Genomic DNA, 17,103 nt, shown 5'->3' with positions numbered 1-17,103 from the left:
AAGAATTTAAAAATTGCCTTCCTTTGGCTTCTTCAAATGGTAAGTAGTAATTTTAATGCACATTTTATTTCAGTAACAAGGTATAAAAAAATTTTCCAAGCCAGCAAGTATATTAAGACAAACTTAAATATACATGTGTGAAACAAAGATATGCTTAAATCTTTTTTAAAATATGCTTTTTCTAAATCTCATTAATCTAGATTAATGAGAAATTGCCAAACTTCTCTAAACCAACCTGCTTTCAAGCAGTGGATGCATATTTTTGATTTGTGTTTTATCTCTTACAAGGCATCAAAAAAAAATTCGCTTAGTTAATCTTCTAACAAAGATAAGTCTTAAATCCAGCCTGTTGATTAATACCTTTTCATCTCTTCTTACCTGAAACATTATTTTTTCTTTCTTTGTTTTTTTGGAGACAGGGTCTCACTCCGTTGCCCAGGCTGCCGTGCAGTGGCACAATCATAGCTCACTGCAGCCTTAAACTCCTGGGCTCAAGCGGTCCTTCTGCCTCAACCTGAGTAGCTGAGATTACATGGATGCATCACCACACTCAACTAATTTTTTGTAGAGATGGTGTCTAGCTGTGTTGCCCAGTGATCTCAAACTGCTGGCCTTGAGCAATTCTGCCTCAGCCTCCCAAAGTACTGGGATTACAGGTGTGAGCCACTGTGCCCAGCTGAGAGTTCTTTATATATTTTAGAAACTTGACCTTTGTCAGATTGTGATTTGCACATATTTTTGCCCACTTGGAGGCATATCTTTTTATTCTTTTAACAGGGTCTTTTACAGAGCTAAAGTTTTTAATTTTGGTGAAGTTTAGTTTATCATAGTTTTTCATGGATCTTACTTTTGGTATCAAGTCTGAGAAATCTTTGCCTCGCCTTAGATCCTGAAGATGTTTTTCAGTAGTTTTTAATAAAGTTTTCATAGAGTTTTACATTTTACATTTAGTATGCGATCCATTTGGGGTGTATATAATGTGTGAGGTTAAAGTCAAGGTTTATTTTCTTGCCTATCTATGGATGTTCACTTGCTATAGCACCTTGTTATAGACTATAGACTATCCTTCCTCCATTGAAATGATTTTGCACCTTTGTCAAAAATCAATTGGGCATATTTGTGTGGGTCTATTGCCGGTTCTCTATTGTGTTTTATTGATCTATTTGTTTATCTTTTTGCCAGTATGGCAGTCTTGAATACTTCAGCTATCTAATAAATGTTGAAATTCAAATTTTTTAATGTAGACAATTATGTCATCTGCAAATAGAAAATAGGTTTTTGTTGTGTGTGTATTTTATTTCCTTTTCTTGCCTTTTTAATGTGTGGCACTATGTTGAATAAGACTGATGAAAACAGACATCTTTGCCTTCTTAATCTTAGAAGGAAAACATTGTCTTTTACCACTAAGTTGAATGCTGACTGTACTTTGTCAAGTTGAGGAAGGTTCCTACTATTTCTGTCTCATGAGTGGTTATCAAGAATGAGTGTTGAATTTTGTCAAATGTTTTTCCTGCATCAATTGACATTATCATGTGATATTTCTTTTTTAGTCTATTAGTAAGGTGGATACATTAATTCTAAATATTGAACCATGTCTAAATATTGAACTTGCCTTGCATTCCTAGAATAAACTCCACTTAGTCATGGTATATAATGATTTTTATATATATTGCTGAAATCTATTAATATGTTGTTAAGGATTTTTGTGTATTTATGAAGACTATTGGTCTGTAGTTTTCTTTTTATGTACTCTGTCTGGTTTTGGTATCAATGAAGTAGGAGGTGTTCCCTCTTCTATTTTCTGGAGAGACCATGTAGAGTTAGTGTTAATTCTTTATAAACATCTGAGAGAAATCTCCAGTGAAACTATTTGGGTCTGGAGATTCTTTTGGGGAGTTTTAAAATTTTGAATTCATTTTCCTTAAAGTATAAGGCTATTCAGACAGATTATTTCATATCGAGTGAGTTGTAGTAATTTGTGTTTTTCACAGATCAAGTCCATTTTGTCAGAGTTAAGATTATGTGTGTAGAGTTGTGGGGAGGATTCCTTTGTTCCTTTGATACCTACCTACATTGTCTGTAGTGACAGCTCCTGTTTCATTCCTGATTTGGTAATTTGTGGCCTCTCTTTGTCAGTCTTGCTAGAACTTTGTCAGTTGTATTGATCTTTTCAAAGAGCCAGCTCTTTGTTTCATTGACTTTCTCTGTTTTTTTGCTTTCAATTTTGTTGATTTCTGCTCTCATTATTTCCTTCCTTCTTCCCTTCTTGCTGTAGGGTTTTTGTGCTCAAATTTTTCTAGGTTCTTAAGACGAGAGCTTGGATTATTGATGTGAGGCTTTTCCTCCTTTCCTGCTCTTAGTGCACAGCACTGCTTTCATTACGTCCCACAATTTATTTGTACGTAACGCTTTGAGACATAATTCACACTACACTAACATTATCAGTTTAATTAACAGGCTTCCTGCCCTCCCCTCTAAAAATATTCCAGCCATTCTAGTGGGTGGGAAGTAGTATTTCAATGTGGCTTTGATTTGCATTTCCTAATGGCTAATGATGATTAGCCTCTTATTAGCCATTTTGTGGCTAATAAGCCATTAGGTGCTTATTAGCCACCATTTTTGTATCTTCTTTGGAAAATGTTTGTCCAGACATAGTGCCCATTTTTAAATTGGGTGGCTTGTTTTTTTACTATTGATTTGTGAGAGTTCTTTATATATTCTAGATACAGCTCTCTTATCAGATATGTGATTTGCAAGCATTCCTTCCATTCTATGAGTTGTCTTCACTTTTTTGTTACTATCCATTGAGGCACAACGTTTTTAATATTGATGAAGTCAAGTTTATTTCTTCTTATGTCCCTTGGTGTTTTTGGTGTCATTGTGGAAAGAAATGAAAGAAGACCCAAATAAGTGAAAAGATTTCCTGTGCTTATGGATCAGAAGATAATATTTTTGAGATTTCTATATTCTCCAGATTGACCTACAGTTCAATGTAATCCCTTTCAAAATCCTAGTTGAATTCTTTGCAGAAGAAATCGATAAACTAATCCTAAAATTCATATAAAAATCCAAGGGACACCATATAGCTAAAACAATCTTCACAGAACAAAGTTGCAGGACTCAACTCTTCCCAACTTCAAAACTTACTACAAATCTATACTAACCAAGACTGTGTCATACTGGCATAAGGACAGACATATACGTCAATGTTGGTTAGATCCTGTTGGTTGATGGTGTTATTGGGTTTTTCTGTATTCTTTCTGTCTACTTGTTCTGTCATTGTTGAGAGGAGTTGAAATCTCCAATTTCAATAGCTGTAGATTTGTCACTTTCTCAGTTCTGTCAGTTTTTGCTTAACATCTTTTGCAGCTCTATTGTTGGATAGATACACATTTAGGATTTTTATCTTCTTGGTGGATTAACTCTTATATCATTATGTAATGTCCCTGTTTATCTCTGGTGATTTTCTTTGCTCTGAAGTATACCTTATCTGATACTAATATAATATTATATCTGATACTAATATATACCTTATCTGATACTAATATATCTTTCCTCCCTTTCTCCCTTTTTTTCCTCCCTTCCCTTCTTTCCTTCCCTTCCTCCCTTCCCTTTCTTTTTTTTTTTTTTAGACAGGGTCTCACTCTATAGCCTGAGCTAGAGTGCAGTGGCATCATCATAGCTCACTGCAATGTCAAGCTCCTGGGCTCAAGTGATCCTCCTGCCTCAGCCTCCCAAAGTACTAGGATCACAGTTGTGAGCCACCCCACCTGGTCGATATTCCTTTCTTTTGATTGTTAGCATGATATATCTTTTTCTATTCTTTATTTTCAGCCTGCCTACATTCTTATATTTGAAGTGAGTTTCTTGTACACAGTGCATAGTTGTGTCCTATCCCTTAATCCATTTTGATAATCTCAGTTTTTTAATGGTGTATTTAGGATATTTACATTTAATGTCATTAGTATGCTAAGACTTTTTTGTTTTCTGTTTTTACTGTTTTTCTTTTCTCTGTTTTCTTCTGCTTTCCTGTGAGTTACTGGAACATTTTTTTATAATTCCACTTTTGCTTATTTATATGATGTTTTTGAATGTTTCTCTTTGTAGTGTTTTTTTAGGGGTTGATATAAGTATTGAATTGTGTATACATAACTTCTTAGTCTACTAGTCTTATTATTTTACCAGTTGAGTGAAATATATATAAGCCTGGGCAACATAGCAAATCTCTGTCTTTACAAAAATTAAAATAAATTACCTGGGTGTGGTGTTGTGAGCCTGTAGTCCAGCTATTCAGGAGGCTGAGGCAGGAGGATTGTTTGAGCCCAGGAGTTCAAGGTTATAGTGAGCTATGATCAATAAATCTTTTTTTTAAAAAGGAGATAAAATCTGTGATAGAGCTTGGTATTGTTATAAAAGGTGAGCCTAACTTTGAGAGGGGATGAATAGAAACTTGTGGATTTTTAGGTAAGTTAATGTAACACAACTTGGAATCTCCATGGTGTCAAATTTTTGTAGCCGTTCACTACCCTAACTTCTGTGTGGTTTGATTGCAGCTTGGAGCTTTCACCTCTTTCCTGGTGCATAGAAGTCAGTTGCACCTTCTATCTGATTCAAATTTATTTAGGGGATACATTGGTTCTAGATTTCTAGAATTTCAGTGCCCTCAGCCACAATTATATCCCTAGTGGCAAAGAAGGGTGGTGCTATGCTTTGAATGTATACCCCAAAGTTCACTTTGAAACAATCCCCAATGCAATGGTGTTGAGAGGTGGGACCTTCAGGAGATGATTAGGTCAAAAGGGCCGTGCCCTCATGAATGGATTAATTCCATTTTTACTGGAGTATTATCTCAAGAGTCTTATCATGGGATTTTGGGTTTCTGATAAAAGAATGTGTGTGGCCCCTTTTTCCCTCACCTGTGCTCTTTTGCCATGGGATGACACAATAAAGAGGCTCTTGCCAGATCCAAGCCCCTTGGACTTCCCAGCTTCCAGAACTGTAAGAAATAAATCACTGTTCTTTATAAAATCCTCAGTGATAGATATCGTTATAGCAGCACAAAATGGAGTAAGACAGGTGGTCTAACTAGAAGTGAGGTGTTGATGAGAAAAGTATATGGAGTTGGTCTAAAAATAGAAATTCAAGGTTCAGAGCAAAGGGATGGTAAAGCCTAAGGATCAAGCCTCCTCCCCACTTGTTATTGTACCAGCATAGTTTCTGAGCATTGGGGAAAAAGGAAGTTGGCTTGGAAGTAAATAGGGAAGGGAGGAAACATGAAGAAGAAAGAATTTACCCTTTTTAATGTAATATTTCATTTATTGCCTATGCATTCCTCACATGGCCTGCCATACAGCTTTCCGTCTTTGAGAGACCTCAGCAACTCTGGATAACTAAAGAATAAGTGTACCTTTATGCACCTGCATCACAGTATCAGGCTGCCAGAGCTCCTATTTTGAATCATGTTGCAATGAACATTGGCTTACAAATAAGCGTTTGAGTTTCTTTTCATTTCTCTTCGAGTGGAATGCTGGCTCATGTAGTAGTTCTGTTTAGCCTTTTGAGGAACTTTTCCACAGTGGTTGGCACTATTTTACTTGCCAACCAGCAATGTACAAGGATTCCAGTTTCTCCACATTCTTGCCAAAATGTGTTATTTTGTTTATTTTTAATTATGATAGACCTCCTACTAGATGAAAATGATATCTTAATGTACTTTGGATGTGCATTTCCCTAATCACTAGTGATGTTAAACGTCTTTTCATGTGCTTATGTGGCCGTTTGTATATCTTTTCTTGGGAAATGTCTAGGTCCTTTGCCCATGTTTTACGTGGGTTGTTTGTCTTTTTGTTGTTGATAATTGCAAATATTTTCTCCCCTGGCACATGTGTTTAATGCAGTTCATCTATAAACTATTTAAGTTATTTTTTAACATTTCTTTACCAAGAGAGCCCCATTGGCATTCCTCATGCACCTTTTAGCTCTGTGGTAGTTTGTCTATGAAACCTTCTCTTTTTACAGTAGTAGCATGAGGGCAAGACCAGGTTGCCCTCCAGGGTTCATGTCTAATGACAGCTCATCCCCTTCCACCTCATAAGCCTTCAGCATGTGCAAAACCTAGTTGCTTAATATATTTGTTTCCCCCTTCTAACTAAACGTGTTTACTTTTGCTCCTGAATAAGAATGTTTGATGTGTAATTAAGGGGCCCAGATTGTACCATCTCACTTAGGCTTCAACAAAGGCAACAAGGTTTTTTATGTGGTGCTTAAAAAAAAAAGTCGGACTATACATTTGCTTCTGAGACTATTCAATTCTATTAAAGATTAATATGTTTGTATAATACAGAGGAAAGCTTTTAGTATGTGTTAAGTATAAATAAGTAGTTAGTATAACAGGAGTTTTTAAAAACATAGAATTCATAAGATGGGTTAAGATAAGTAGTAAGTAGAACTTATGTTAAACATAGATAGAATGGAATAGAGAGGTCCAAGATACCCAACATTCCTAGGCACTAAATATACATGAGACATTAGAACACAAACTATGGTACATTAAATATACAAAAGGTACTAAATATTCATAGTGCACAAAATATACATGAGCACAAAATGGTCATGAGCCCTTAATGAGGCCACTCATTTTTGTCCTCAAGTGTCTTATTTCCAAGTAACAATAAAAACCATGGCTGCTCGATAGGCCAACAAGCAGAGCGCAACTTCTTGCCAGGTTTACCTGTGCCTGCATCTCTTTGATAGAACAAGTGTGTGTCATTAGCTCGGGACACCTTGCCTCTGCGGGTGCCCTTACTCAAACCTCTGGTCTTCCACAGCCCCACCGTGAGCAGTAAGGCGGGTATCAGAGTGGGGAACAGGGTTTAAGCTAATATGCTGCTTCCACCAGGCTTGTACCCTCTCCTAACAGTGTTTACTCATCCCATGTCTTTCCCCTGCCTCTTTCAAACTGATGTAATAAACTGCGATTCAGGTATTTAATGTGGTCTGTGAGCCCTTCTGCTCAGTGACCTCATAGAGAGCTTTCCTGGTAGTGTGCCTCAGGCCATTGTACTTCTGACATGACAACATTTCATGTCAAAATACAGAATTCATTTGGGGTCAGGTTGATCATGTTTCCCTTTTCCTTGTAGGAGTGTGTAGTGTGCATCTAGTCTCAACCACGAGTGTTGAACTATAGTTTACTATTTACATAGAAGCAGATTTTCATCACATATTCACTCCTCCCTGATACTTAGAACACCCCATATGCCACCTCCGTCTCATCCCCTTCAGCATTATTCCAGAGCCAGGCACCATCTTAGACTCTGGGGGCTGAAAGGAAAGGCACGATCCCTTCCCAAAGGACAAAAGCTTTGGTAAATACATTAATGTATTAAATGCAATGGTCTGGGTAGTCAGAGGCAGCCTCTCTAATGACTAGCTAATAAAATGACCCTAATGACTCTCTAATAAAAGACAACATTGAGCTTTTGGACAAGTATAAAAAGGGCATTTATGGCTGAGAGTACATGATGCTTTCAGCTAAAAAAGACTTAGCTGCAAGAACCAAAAGCAACTCTGGTTATCCGAGACTAACAGAGGTCACTGGAGGTAGATGTATGACAAGGAGTAAAGACTTACAGGAGATGAGGGATTGAACCAGGAAGTTACCTGGGGAGAGAGCAGATGAAGCAGCTCTTCATATGCTCTGACATGAGAGCAAGGAGGCTGGAGCAGTGTCTGCAAGGGGGAAAAGAAGATTCTGAGATCGAGGAGGTGGTTGTGTAGCAGGACATTGCATGAGATAAGGGGGCCACCAAAGTGTTCTGAGCAGAGGAATAGACTTGTAACAGGAGTGCTCTAGTTACTGTCTTGAGAACAGACTAAAAGAGTTAGGGTAGCTCTGCCATTTACTTTCTCCCTGTTTCCTCCATGTGTAAAAAGTGAGAGATAAACATCGTCTTTACTGCATGGGGTTGGCATGAAGATTAAATGAGTTAATTACATTGTAAAGCACTTCCAACAGTGTCTGACATACAATAAACACGCCACTGCATATACTTTCGCTAATATTATGGCTCCAATATGTGAGGTCTAGAAGCATGTGGCATAGGTAAGGTAGGTTGAGAAAATACATGATTGTTTTCATAATTTCATTTAGTTCTTGGAGAAAGGCTTATCGAATGAATGATTTTGCTTTTCAAGCAGAGCTCTGAAATAGTCCCAAAGATGTAGGAATTGGTATGGTGGATATTTGGTGGACACGAATTACATTGAAACACTGCGACTTGGGATTTTTTTTTTTTTTTATTTGGGCATATTATGGGGGTACAGATTTTAAGGTTTCAATAAATGCCCATTTTCCCCCCTCCCCCCAGAAGTCTGAGTCTCCATCATGACCATCCCCCAGATGGTGCACATCTCACTCATTATGTATGTATATACCCAACCCCTCCCCCCTCCCACCTGCCCAATACCCTATTACTGTAGTACCTATGTGTCCACTTAGGTGCTACTCAGTTAATACCAGTTTGCTGGAGAATGGGATTTGTTTTTGATGTTTTTGTTCAGGGACCTGTTAATTTGTAAAGTCAACACGTTCAGGTCTCCAAAAATGATAAAATATTGCTTAAATTGAAGCGCAGTTCCTTTCTTTATGAGCCCAAAGCTCCGCCCTACTCCCGGGTAGGCGCCGCTTGCCGCGATGCCCCGCCCCGTGCCCCGCCCCCGGGTGCTGGGCGCACTGACTCTTCGTCCCAAGCCCCGCCCCTCCCCGTGCCCCGCCCCCTGGGTGCTGGGCGCGCTCTGGCTCTTCATCCCAAGCACCGCCCCCTCCCCGTGCCCCGCCTCCTGGGTGCTGGGCGCGCGCTATGATTCGTTCCCTGCCCCGCCCCGCCCCGGGACGCCGGGCGCGCGCCGCGCAATTTCCGGTGGGTCCGCGCTTCCTGGCCAGGCCGCTCGCGTGCCCTTTGCGACCTGCGCAGACCTTCGGGAGCTCCGTTCGGGTACTGGAGGTTTATTATTATTTTATAAGTTTCGACTTTTAGGAATTATTCAGAGGCCCCACTGCCGCCTGCTTTTGGTGCCCCTGACGCAGGCGGGGGCTTTAGGCCGCGCTGTAGGTGCTTCACTCGTGGCGCATTTTGTGCTTCCATTCAGATGGGTTGTGAATCCTGGGGACCCCCTGAGCCCCCGAGGCAAGTGCTCGCCGATGTTGCGTATTATTGGTTAGCTTCCGGGAGATTGCGCTGCTCCTCTTTAAAAGTCTCGACACTCAATGCCTCTTCGAATTCATGACCCCTTTCATGGAAACTTAAGTCTTTAAACAGCACAAAAGTAGCCTGTATTGCTTTCCATCTTCTTAGGCTCACTGCATACAAGCTACTTTTCTTTAAGAAAATAGTTACTTTTCCAGGGGTGCAATGTCACATGTAATGATGACTCGGATTTCCATGTATTTTATCCTCCTCACTCCTCCCCAGTCTAACAAGAACTGTGAGTTGGATGCAGAAGTTTCCAAAAGTTTTACAAATGTTGAGTATTGAAATAATTTGATTCTTGGGGCAGGAGCTGAAAGCAGCACCACTCCTCCTCTCTAAAGAGACATTAAAACAGTTGAATTAAGGGTACAGGAGCACTTGCTTTCCAGTTGACAATAATTTGGTATCTGATGAAATGGTTAACACATTACTAGTATAGAGCTGGTCAGTGGATGTTACTTAGTTTCCTTTGGGCCTGTGTTATTAGAATTGAGCTTGTTATGAAAATGGTATCTGTTCAGTATTTACTGTGTGCCAAGCACTTTTACCACTTACCCCCACTGAATGCTCACAACAGCCGGGAACATTGGTACGGTTGTTATCTTCATGATACAGTGAGGGACACTGAGGCTTAAAGAGGTTGATTAGCTTGCCCTTTGCTTCTTAGCTACTAAGGGCGACAGCTGGAACTTGGACCCACTTCTTTCCGACTGCTGTAGAGCTGTGCTTTGAACCAGCTCTGATCCAGCCCATCCTCTGCAGGTGCAGGCCTGGTGTAGTCTCTCCTGTCTGGACAGCGTGAGAAGAGAACAATGCAGAAGGACACCGGCCCTCTGTAAGTGCACAGTAAATGGGAATGGAATAGCCAGGAGCTTCTTGACACCAGAGTTCTTTTCCTCAGCTGACAAGAGCCCTAGGAGTAGGCTGCCAGGGACAGCCTGGGGGTGGAGGATCCCTGAACATGCGGGCCAGGGAACTGGACTTGAGCCCCAGCTCGGCCACTGACGAGTTGCGTGACCCTCTTCAAGTCATCCAACCTCTGTAGGCTTTATTTGCATTTGTACAGTGATAGGTTGGGTCTGGAATGATGACCTTTTAATCCCCTCCTACAATTATGTGGTTTGTTTTCAAAACGTGATTGGCACTGACTTCTCACTCTTGTGTTTTCAGAGTGCCTTTGCATTGGTTTGGCTTTGGCTATGCAGCACTGGTTGCTTCTGGTGGGATCGTTGGCTATGCAAAAGCAGGTACAGTTTTGAAGTTATGTAGCTTCTTAACTTCTTCATGTTGTTTCAGTGAAGCGTGAGGCTTCCTGAAGACCAGTCTTGTTTGAGCAAATCTGCCGTAGGCCCCTGAGTTCGAGTGCAGGCTTCACTGTCAGTTTTGCAGCTCCTGCACTTGCCCTTTGGTTATCTGGCTGAGCAGAGCCAGACTTCTTGTCCAATCACTTGTTTGCCTCTTTATCTAAAGATAGGCAGGGGTGGTTGGAGAGTGTCACTATCGTTAACTGCCACGCATTGGCCATGACCCCAAAGTGCCATCTCTAGGCTCTTTGAGTAGAGGAAACCTCTGGTCTTCACCCACTCATGTTTAGAAGTCTCCTCATTAGACTAGGTGGGGCTGTCGGTGAATGTGCTTGTTTCTACCCCCTCTCCCCAACCCCATCCTTGCCTGCATCACCACCCCAACACACCAGAATTCTTATTCTCAAAATGTTTTTTTTAACTGACCCTATTTCCCTCTCGTTTTGTGATTTGCTTGAGGTCCTGCCTGTACACAACTCCAGTCCTTGCCTGGTTAGAAGGAAGACAGTGCCATCTAAGGAGAGAAGGTCTCCGTCCTTCCTTGGATGGCAGTCCCTGCCTATTAGAAGGGAGAAGAATAGGGTGGGAAGACCCTGACTTCTCTTTTAAGATAGCAAGCTCCCTAAAACATATTCCTGCTTGACTCTGGGAGGCCGAGGCGGGCGGATTGCTGGAGGTCAGGAGTTTGAAACCAGCCTGAGCAAGAGCGAGACCCGGTCTCTACCATAAGTAGAAAGAAATTAATTGGCCAACTAATAGATATAGAAAAAATTAGCCGGGCATGGTGGCGCATGCCTGTAGTCCCAGCTACTCGGGAGGCTGAGGCAGCAGGATTGCTTGAGCCCAGGAGTTTGAGGTTGCTGTGAGCAAGGCTGATGCCATGGCACTCACTCTAGCCTGGGCAGCAAAGCGAGACTCTGTCTCAAAAAACAAAAAAAAAAAAATTTTCCTGCTTGATTACACCTTGGTTATGAGCTGTGTGGAGAGTTCTGCTATTTTCCTCTGTAGAGAAGGGGAGTCTGGTGGATTCTGTTAATGAAACCAGTGTCTGACGTTATAACACAGGCATGTGTTTGCTTCCCTCTAGGTAGTGTGCCGTCCCTGGCCGCCGGGCTCCTCTTCGGGGGTTTAGCAGGCCTGGGTGCTTATCAGCTGTCTCAGGATCCAAGGAACATTTGGGTTTTCCTAGGTACGTCTGCTGTCGCCTTAGGGCAGATAAGTATCCAGCATACTCTTTATCAGAAGGCCCTGGTTTGGTGGGATGTGTCAGGTTCTTCATACTTAATGACAGTTTTACTGTTTCTGCCAAGTCCTAAGAAGTTTTAAAATAGGAGGGGATTGTGCTGGTTTCTGTTTATGTTTTCTGTACGTAATATGGAAGGGTTCTCATACCTGATGAATTTATTTACCCAGTAAAATCAGGTTTTGAGGTTGTCCAGTGAAGACTGTCTGCTTCAGCATTTCTAAAATATCATGTGTCTGGGTTAGGCTCGCATTGGTATTGCATTTTTCCCATTTGAAAATCACCTTGTTAGTAGTCAGCTAAATGTGTAAGACGGAGGCCACGCCTTCAAGGAGCTTTCGACTTTATTGGGGAAGTAAGACATGGACATAAAGTGGGACTTTGTGGGACTGGAAAAGCAGCAGGGACCATGGAGGGTGTGGGGAAGGGAAGACCCTTTCTTATCAGCGTGGCCTCTGGTACATTTTCTTGGGCTCCACCTATGTGTCAGACACTGCTAGGGGTGTGGGTTCTCCCTCCACAAACCCACAGGGTGAGAAGGAAGGCAGTGTGGAGGGAGCAGCAGCGTGTTAACAGGTGGTCTGTCCTCGGGGCTGGGAGGTGAGGTTAGCATGGCTGATGGGGGTGTGGGCACAGAGGGAGGGTGGGTCCCAGCTCTGCCTGGTGGCTCCTTCCTCATGCTGCAGAGTGCCTGTCAGCCCACTGTCCCCATCTCTGATCCTGTTCCCCTCCTCAGCAAGTGACCTCACGTAGCCATCGGGGACTCTCTGGAGCCACCAGTCCCCAAGCCTTCCCTTGGCCTGTTTCTCTCCCCAGCAAGGCCAGTTCCTCCATTTGGGCTTGGGTCTTTTCTCCCCCTTCTCCGGCGATTTCCGTCAGCAAGGACTGTGTCTTGGACTTGTATCCCACTTAGGTTGATCCCTCCCATTGACTTTCAGAAGCTCTCATCTCTCACCCCTTTTTTTTTAAAGGACCTCTGTGCCCCCACTTCCTCCCTCAGTTGCTTGCCGTTTCCTTCCCCTTCAGAAACTTCTCTTAAAAACCATTTGTGCTCCTGTCTCTGTTTTCCTGTCTTCGCATATGTGCCGTGTCCGTGTCTGTCTCCTTTCCTGTTCTTCATGGCTGTGGAAGTGGCTCTCCGCTCTCCTGGAGGACGCCAGTGGCCTGGGGTGTACAGAATCCAGTGTATATCTCTCAGTCCTCCTTGTACTTGGCCTGTTAGCTGTCCTCGGCACAGCTGACTGATCATTCTCCTGGTTTTCCATCTTCTCATTCTCTTTTGTTGACTCTTCTTCCTTTCTGGCCATTAAATATTGAAATTCTTCGGGCCCGGCTCCGTTTCATCTTTCACTCTCTCACTTGGTAATGTCATTGAAGCCCATGCTTTTAATCACAACCAATACACACATGGCTCAAAGTTACCTCTCCTCCACGCTGTACTCTCATGAATACAGTTGCCCGCTTGAGATCTTTCAGATGTCAAGGCGTCTGCCTAGCCCTGACCCCGTGATCTCACACACATCCCCTCTTCTGTTCTCCACGCACTCAGGTCTTGGTCGCTTTCTTCCCTCAGCCTTTCCAGTTCATCAGCAGGTCCTGGCAACGCTGCCCCCAGCACGTATCCTGAGCTGTCCTCTTCTCCATCTCCACAGCCACCATCCTAGGCCCAGTTATCCCTCTCCTGCCTGCGTTCCCGAGGAAGTTTCTCGATTGGCATTCCTAGTGTTGTCTAGGTTCCCTGCAGTTTGTTCTTCATGGGCCAGCTAGAATTATATTTTTACAATACAACTCTGTTCACATATATCTCTGCCTAATACCCTCTGATAGCTTCTCATTACTCTTAGGATGAAGACCGGATCTCTGATACGGCCTTCAAGACCCTGTGTGGTCTGGCCCCTCTTCCTCACTAACTGTATCTTGATGTCTGTGCCACACTGGCCTTTTACTTCCTTCAATGTGCCATGCTCCCTCTCACCAGAGGGGCTCGCAGGTACTGTTCCCTCTGCCTGGAACCGGCTTTTCCCCTTTCAGCTCATTAACTCCTGCTGTAATTCCAGAGCTCAGCCCAGTCTTCTTCCTTGACTAAGCCTTGCTTGATCTCCTGAATAGGTTGATCCCACTACTGTGTTTTTTCTGTAGCATTAATTGTACCTATAGCACATACTTTGTTTTAATTTTGTGTGAGTCTTTAAAATCTGTTCCATCAGACGTGAAAAAGAGCAGAGGCTGTTTTTGATGACCAAAACATCTTTTTATTCTCCAGCACCTAGTGTAATGCTGGACATACAGTAGGTGCTTTGATAGATATCTAGTGGGAAGAGTGTGTGGGGTAGAGGAAATCATATCTGCAAGGTGTGAACACCCTTATGGCATTTCTGAGAAAACTAAGATATTGATGGCTGAAGTGTGGGTTTTGTAGAAGAGTAGTGAGAGATGAGGCTAGGAGGGCAGGTGGGGCCCAGGCTGTGCAGGGCCATATTTGGCCAATCTTTATACTTAGACTGGTAGGATGTGGGCAGCCGCCAGGAAGCTCCCCTACCTGGAGAGGGAGGAATAAGCATAGGGTGAGGTCTGGGCCTGGAGAGATAGTGGGACTTTTCCTGCTTCTGGTTTCCCTGCATAGAAGATACAATGACTTTTGACCCTTCTCTTTTGTCTTTTTCATCAGCTACGTCTGGGACCTTGGCTGGCATTATGGGAATGAGATTTTACCACTCTGGAAAATTTATGCCTGCAGGTTTAATTGCAGGTGCCAGGTAATTTCCATTCCATTACTCTCAACCAGTCTAGAGTTCAGTTTATTGCCCAAGATGCTTTATACAAAAACTTGCTTGTTTCAGTAAACGTGATGCTAGGTTAAAATGCAACAATTAACATTATATGATTTACACACGAAAAGGAAGGGCTGCAAAAACATTAGCTGATTTAATGTCAAAGTGGCATAAATATATCCATTCCTGGGGAAATGGCTTTGTTCTCATATTTGCTCTCTGGTCCATCCTGGCTCCTCCCTGCAGTGGCAGAGGCTTTAGTTGAAAGCCAAGACTGCTGTTCTGTGTGTCACTTGCAGGTGGGTTCCACATTTCTTAGTTGTATGGGTGTTCTTTGTTATTGTAAATTTTGCTAAAAAAGAATTTTGATGGAATCCTATTTGTAATTAACTTTGATTATAAAGCCTAAGCCAAATTGTTTTTTTAAAAAGTTTGTCCTTAAGTATAATAAAGACATCCTGAAAGCAGGGGAGATTTAAAAAATCTGTTTCAGTAAAAGATTACGTACTTGACCTTAAATGGTGCTGTCAAGCATAATGTTTTATACTTCAAGCAAAAAAGTCAATGTAGACCAAGGTCAAAAGCAATAAACTGGGAGGCCGGAGATCTGCCATGAATTAGCTCTGTGACCTTGGGGAAGCTTTCATCTCTTGCCTGCAGTTTCTTCATCTCTTCAAATTACGGGGAGTTGGTGCTATTTTAACACCTCAGTGTAAGAAGACTGCCCACCCCTTGGCATGTTTTTTCTTTGGTTCCTCCAGGGATGGAAACTTTATCTCTGACTACTCTGCCTTGGAACCTCCCTCTCAAAGTTGTGAGGGACTTGCAAAGTCCTAGTCCCTTAAAAAAAAAATAGTTGCCTGTTCTGTCCTTTTCCTGACATTTTTTGTCTGTGTATCTTTTAAACAGTTTGCTGATGGTTGCCAAAGTTGGAATTAGTATGTTGAACAGACCTCATCAGTAGTAGTCATGTCCTACCTTGGACTCAAGAAGAATTGAAAATCACTAAACTTCCACTCTTTTCAGTATATTAAGAGAAAAAATGCAGCATTTCTACATACTGTGTGACATTCTACTTAAAAAAAAAAAAAGAAGACACTGAACTTGGTGGGGAGAAAAAAATTCAGTCATTACCATTACAGCCCTACAGAAGTGGCAAATATATAACAGAGGAACTTAATAATACACTCATATGGTTTGATTCTTACATATTGATGTTACATCTTCTTTCTGTATCCAAAAGTAAAATCTCAAGGGGTAAAATCTTAGGTGTCAACAATGGGGGCCCTGAAACCTCATACCCTGCTCAGAGGAACAGTATGAAGAAAATCTCTTATGAGATTTAGGATATCTGTTCTTTCGCTCATCTGAGAGCACAGACCTACTTTGAAATTATGTTAAATGAAATATGAATGAAATAAAGTTTACTATAAATATTTTCTATGGTGTCTTCATTGCCAGCACTGTCTAGAACATAGAATGAGATATGGATAGCAAGAAGATACAGAAAAATGAACATATTTTCTTAATATTATACTTAGAAATTACCCACTTTGAAAAACTTAAGGAACATGGAAAGTTACTATTTGATTTTATATTGCATTGAGGATTATTTTAAAAATGATCTGTGAAGATTTCTAAGGTTAGGACTGGGTACAGAATTTTGTTAACTAATGTGAAACTGACTTTTCTAGAGCTTGAATCACCTAGTTTGGTCTCTACATTGGATACCTTAACTGGGTAGTGGTACCCTTTCACTTTTTTTTCCAGCATTAAGAATTAACTCAATCTGGTACCCCTTGCTTTTTCTTTCCCTGTTTAAAAAGGAAAGGATATTTGCTACATACCTCTACCCTAATTGGTATTGGTTAAGAGCATAATTCAGGCCCTTATTTTATGTATTTGCTTAAGCTCCTTCAAAGTGGTCCTAGCTTGCGTGCACACACACACATACTTGGCTGCTGACAAGGACACTTGTGATGGGATAGGCCATCCAAAGCTACCATCCTCCTTAGCTTCCATAGATAACATTTTGAATTGTAATGCTGGCCCTGGTTTTTCCATTTGTCCTGGAGTGTTTCCAAAGGGCACCCAAGTGGGCCATCGTCAGTCCTAAAGGAGAGACCCTGAATGACAATGTTCCCTGAAGGTAGGAATTGGCTTAGTTGCAAAGTAGATCCCTGTGTGACTACTGATCCCCAGTATTCAGTTTTGAAACTCGCCTGGCAGCACTGATAACAACTTTGCTAAGACCCCTTCTCCCTTTCCCTGCAAAGATTCCTGAGTCTTTACTGTTCTAAGGATTGTGCTGAGTCCTAGAAGTGCAAACAAGCCGTGGTGCTTGCCCCAGTCTAGTGGAGGCAGCTGGCCTCTAAACAGATAAATGCAGGATAGAAACAAGTGCGCAACAGGTAGATTCACATTACTCTGGGGGCACAAGGAAGAGTCAGGGTGGGCTTTACTGAGGAAGTGATAGTTAAGCTGAGCCTTGAAGGGTGAGGAATTGATAGACAAGGACAGGAGTAAATGTTGCA

General features: G+C 41.9%; 1 protein-coding gene across 2 annotated transcripts; it reads left to right on the top strand.

Moving 5' to 3' along the window:
• Window positions 1–8,879: 8,879 nt before the first annotated feature.
• TMEM14C (transmembrane protein 14C) lies at window positions 8,880–16,007 on the top strand. Of its 2 annotated transcripts, none has more exons than XM_076010458.1 (6): window positions 8,880–8,996; window positions 10,014–10,086; window positions 10,422–10,498; window positions 11,643–11,744; window positions 14,467–14,554; window positions 15,479–16,007. In XM_076010458.1, the coding sequence occupies exons 2-6, from the start codon at window positions 10,064–10,066 to the stop codon at window positions 15,531–15,533; spliced, it is 345 nt and encodes a 114-aa protein (XP_075866573.1). In that variant the 5' UTR covers window positions 8,880–8,996; window positions 10,014–10,063; the 3' UTR covers window positions 15,534–16,007. The 2 variants fall into 2 exon arrangements, with proteins under 2 accessions (XP_075866573.1, XP_075866574.1); XM_076010459.1 differs by having other exon boundaries at window positions 8,886–8,996; window positions 9,919–10,086.
• Window positions 16,008–17,103: the final 1,096 nt, after the last annotated feature.

The sequence above is a fragment of the Microcebus murinus genome, chromosome 15 (assembly GCF_040939455.1).
Source record: "Microcebus murinus isolate Inina chromosome 15, M.murinus_Inina_mat1.0, whole genome shotgun sequence".
Lineage (NCBI taxonomy): Eukaryota > Metazoa > Chordata > Mammalia > Primates > Cheirogaleidae > Microcebus > Microcebus murinus.
This window is presented reverse-complemented; position numbering and strand designations above follow the sequence as displayed.

Bases quoted from the DNA above. Each gene is read 5' to 3' on its own strand.
- TMEM14C (XM_076010458.1), top strand. From the start codon at position 10,064: ATGCAGAAGGACACCGGCCCTCT. The intron at 11,745-14,466 runs GTACGTCTGCTG...CTTTTTCATCAG, and splicing joins GAACATTTGGGTTTTCCTAG to CTACGTCTGGGACCTTGGCT. The intron at 14,555-15,478 runs GTAATTTCCATT...TCTTTTAAACAG, and splicing joins GGTTTAATTGCAGGTGCCAG to TTTGCTGATGGTTGCCAAAG.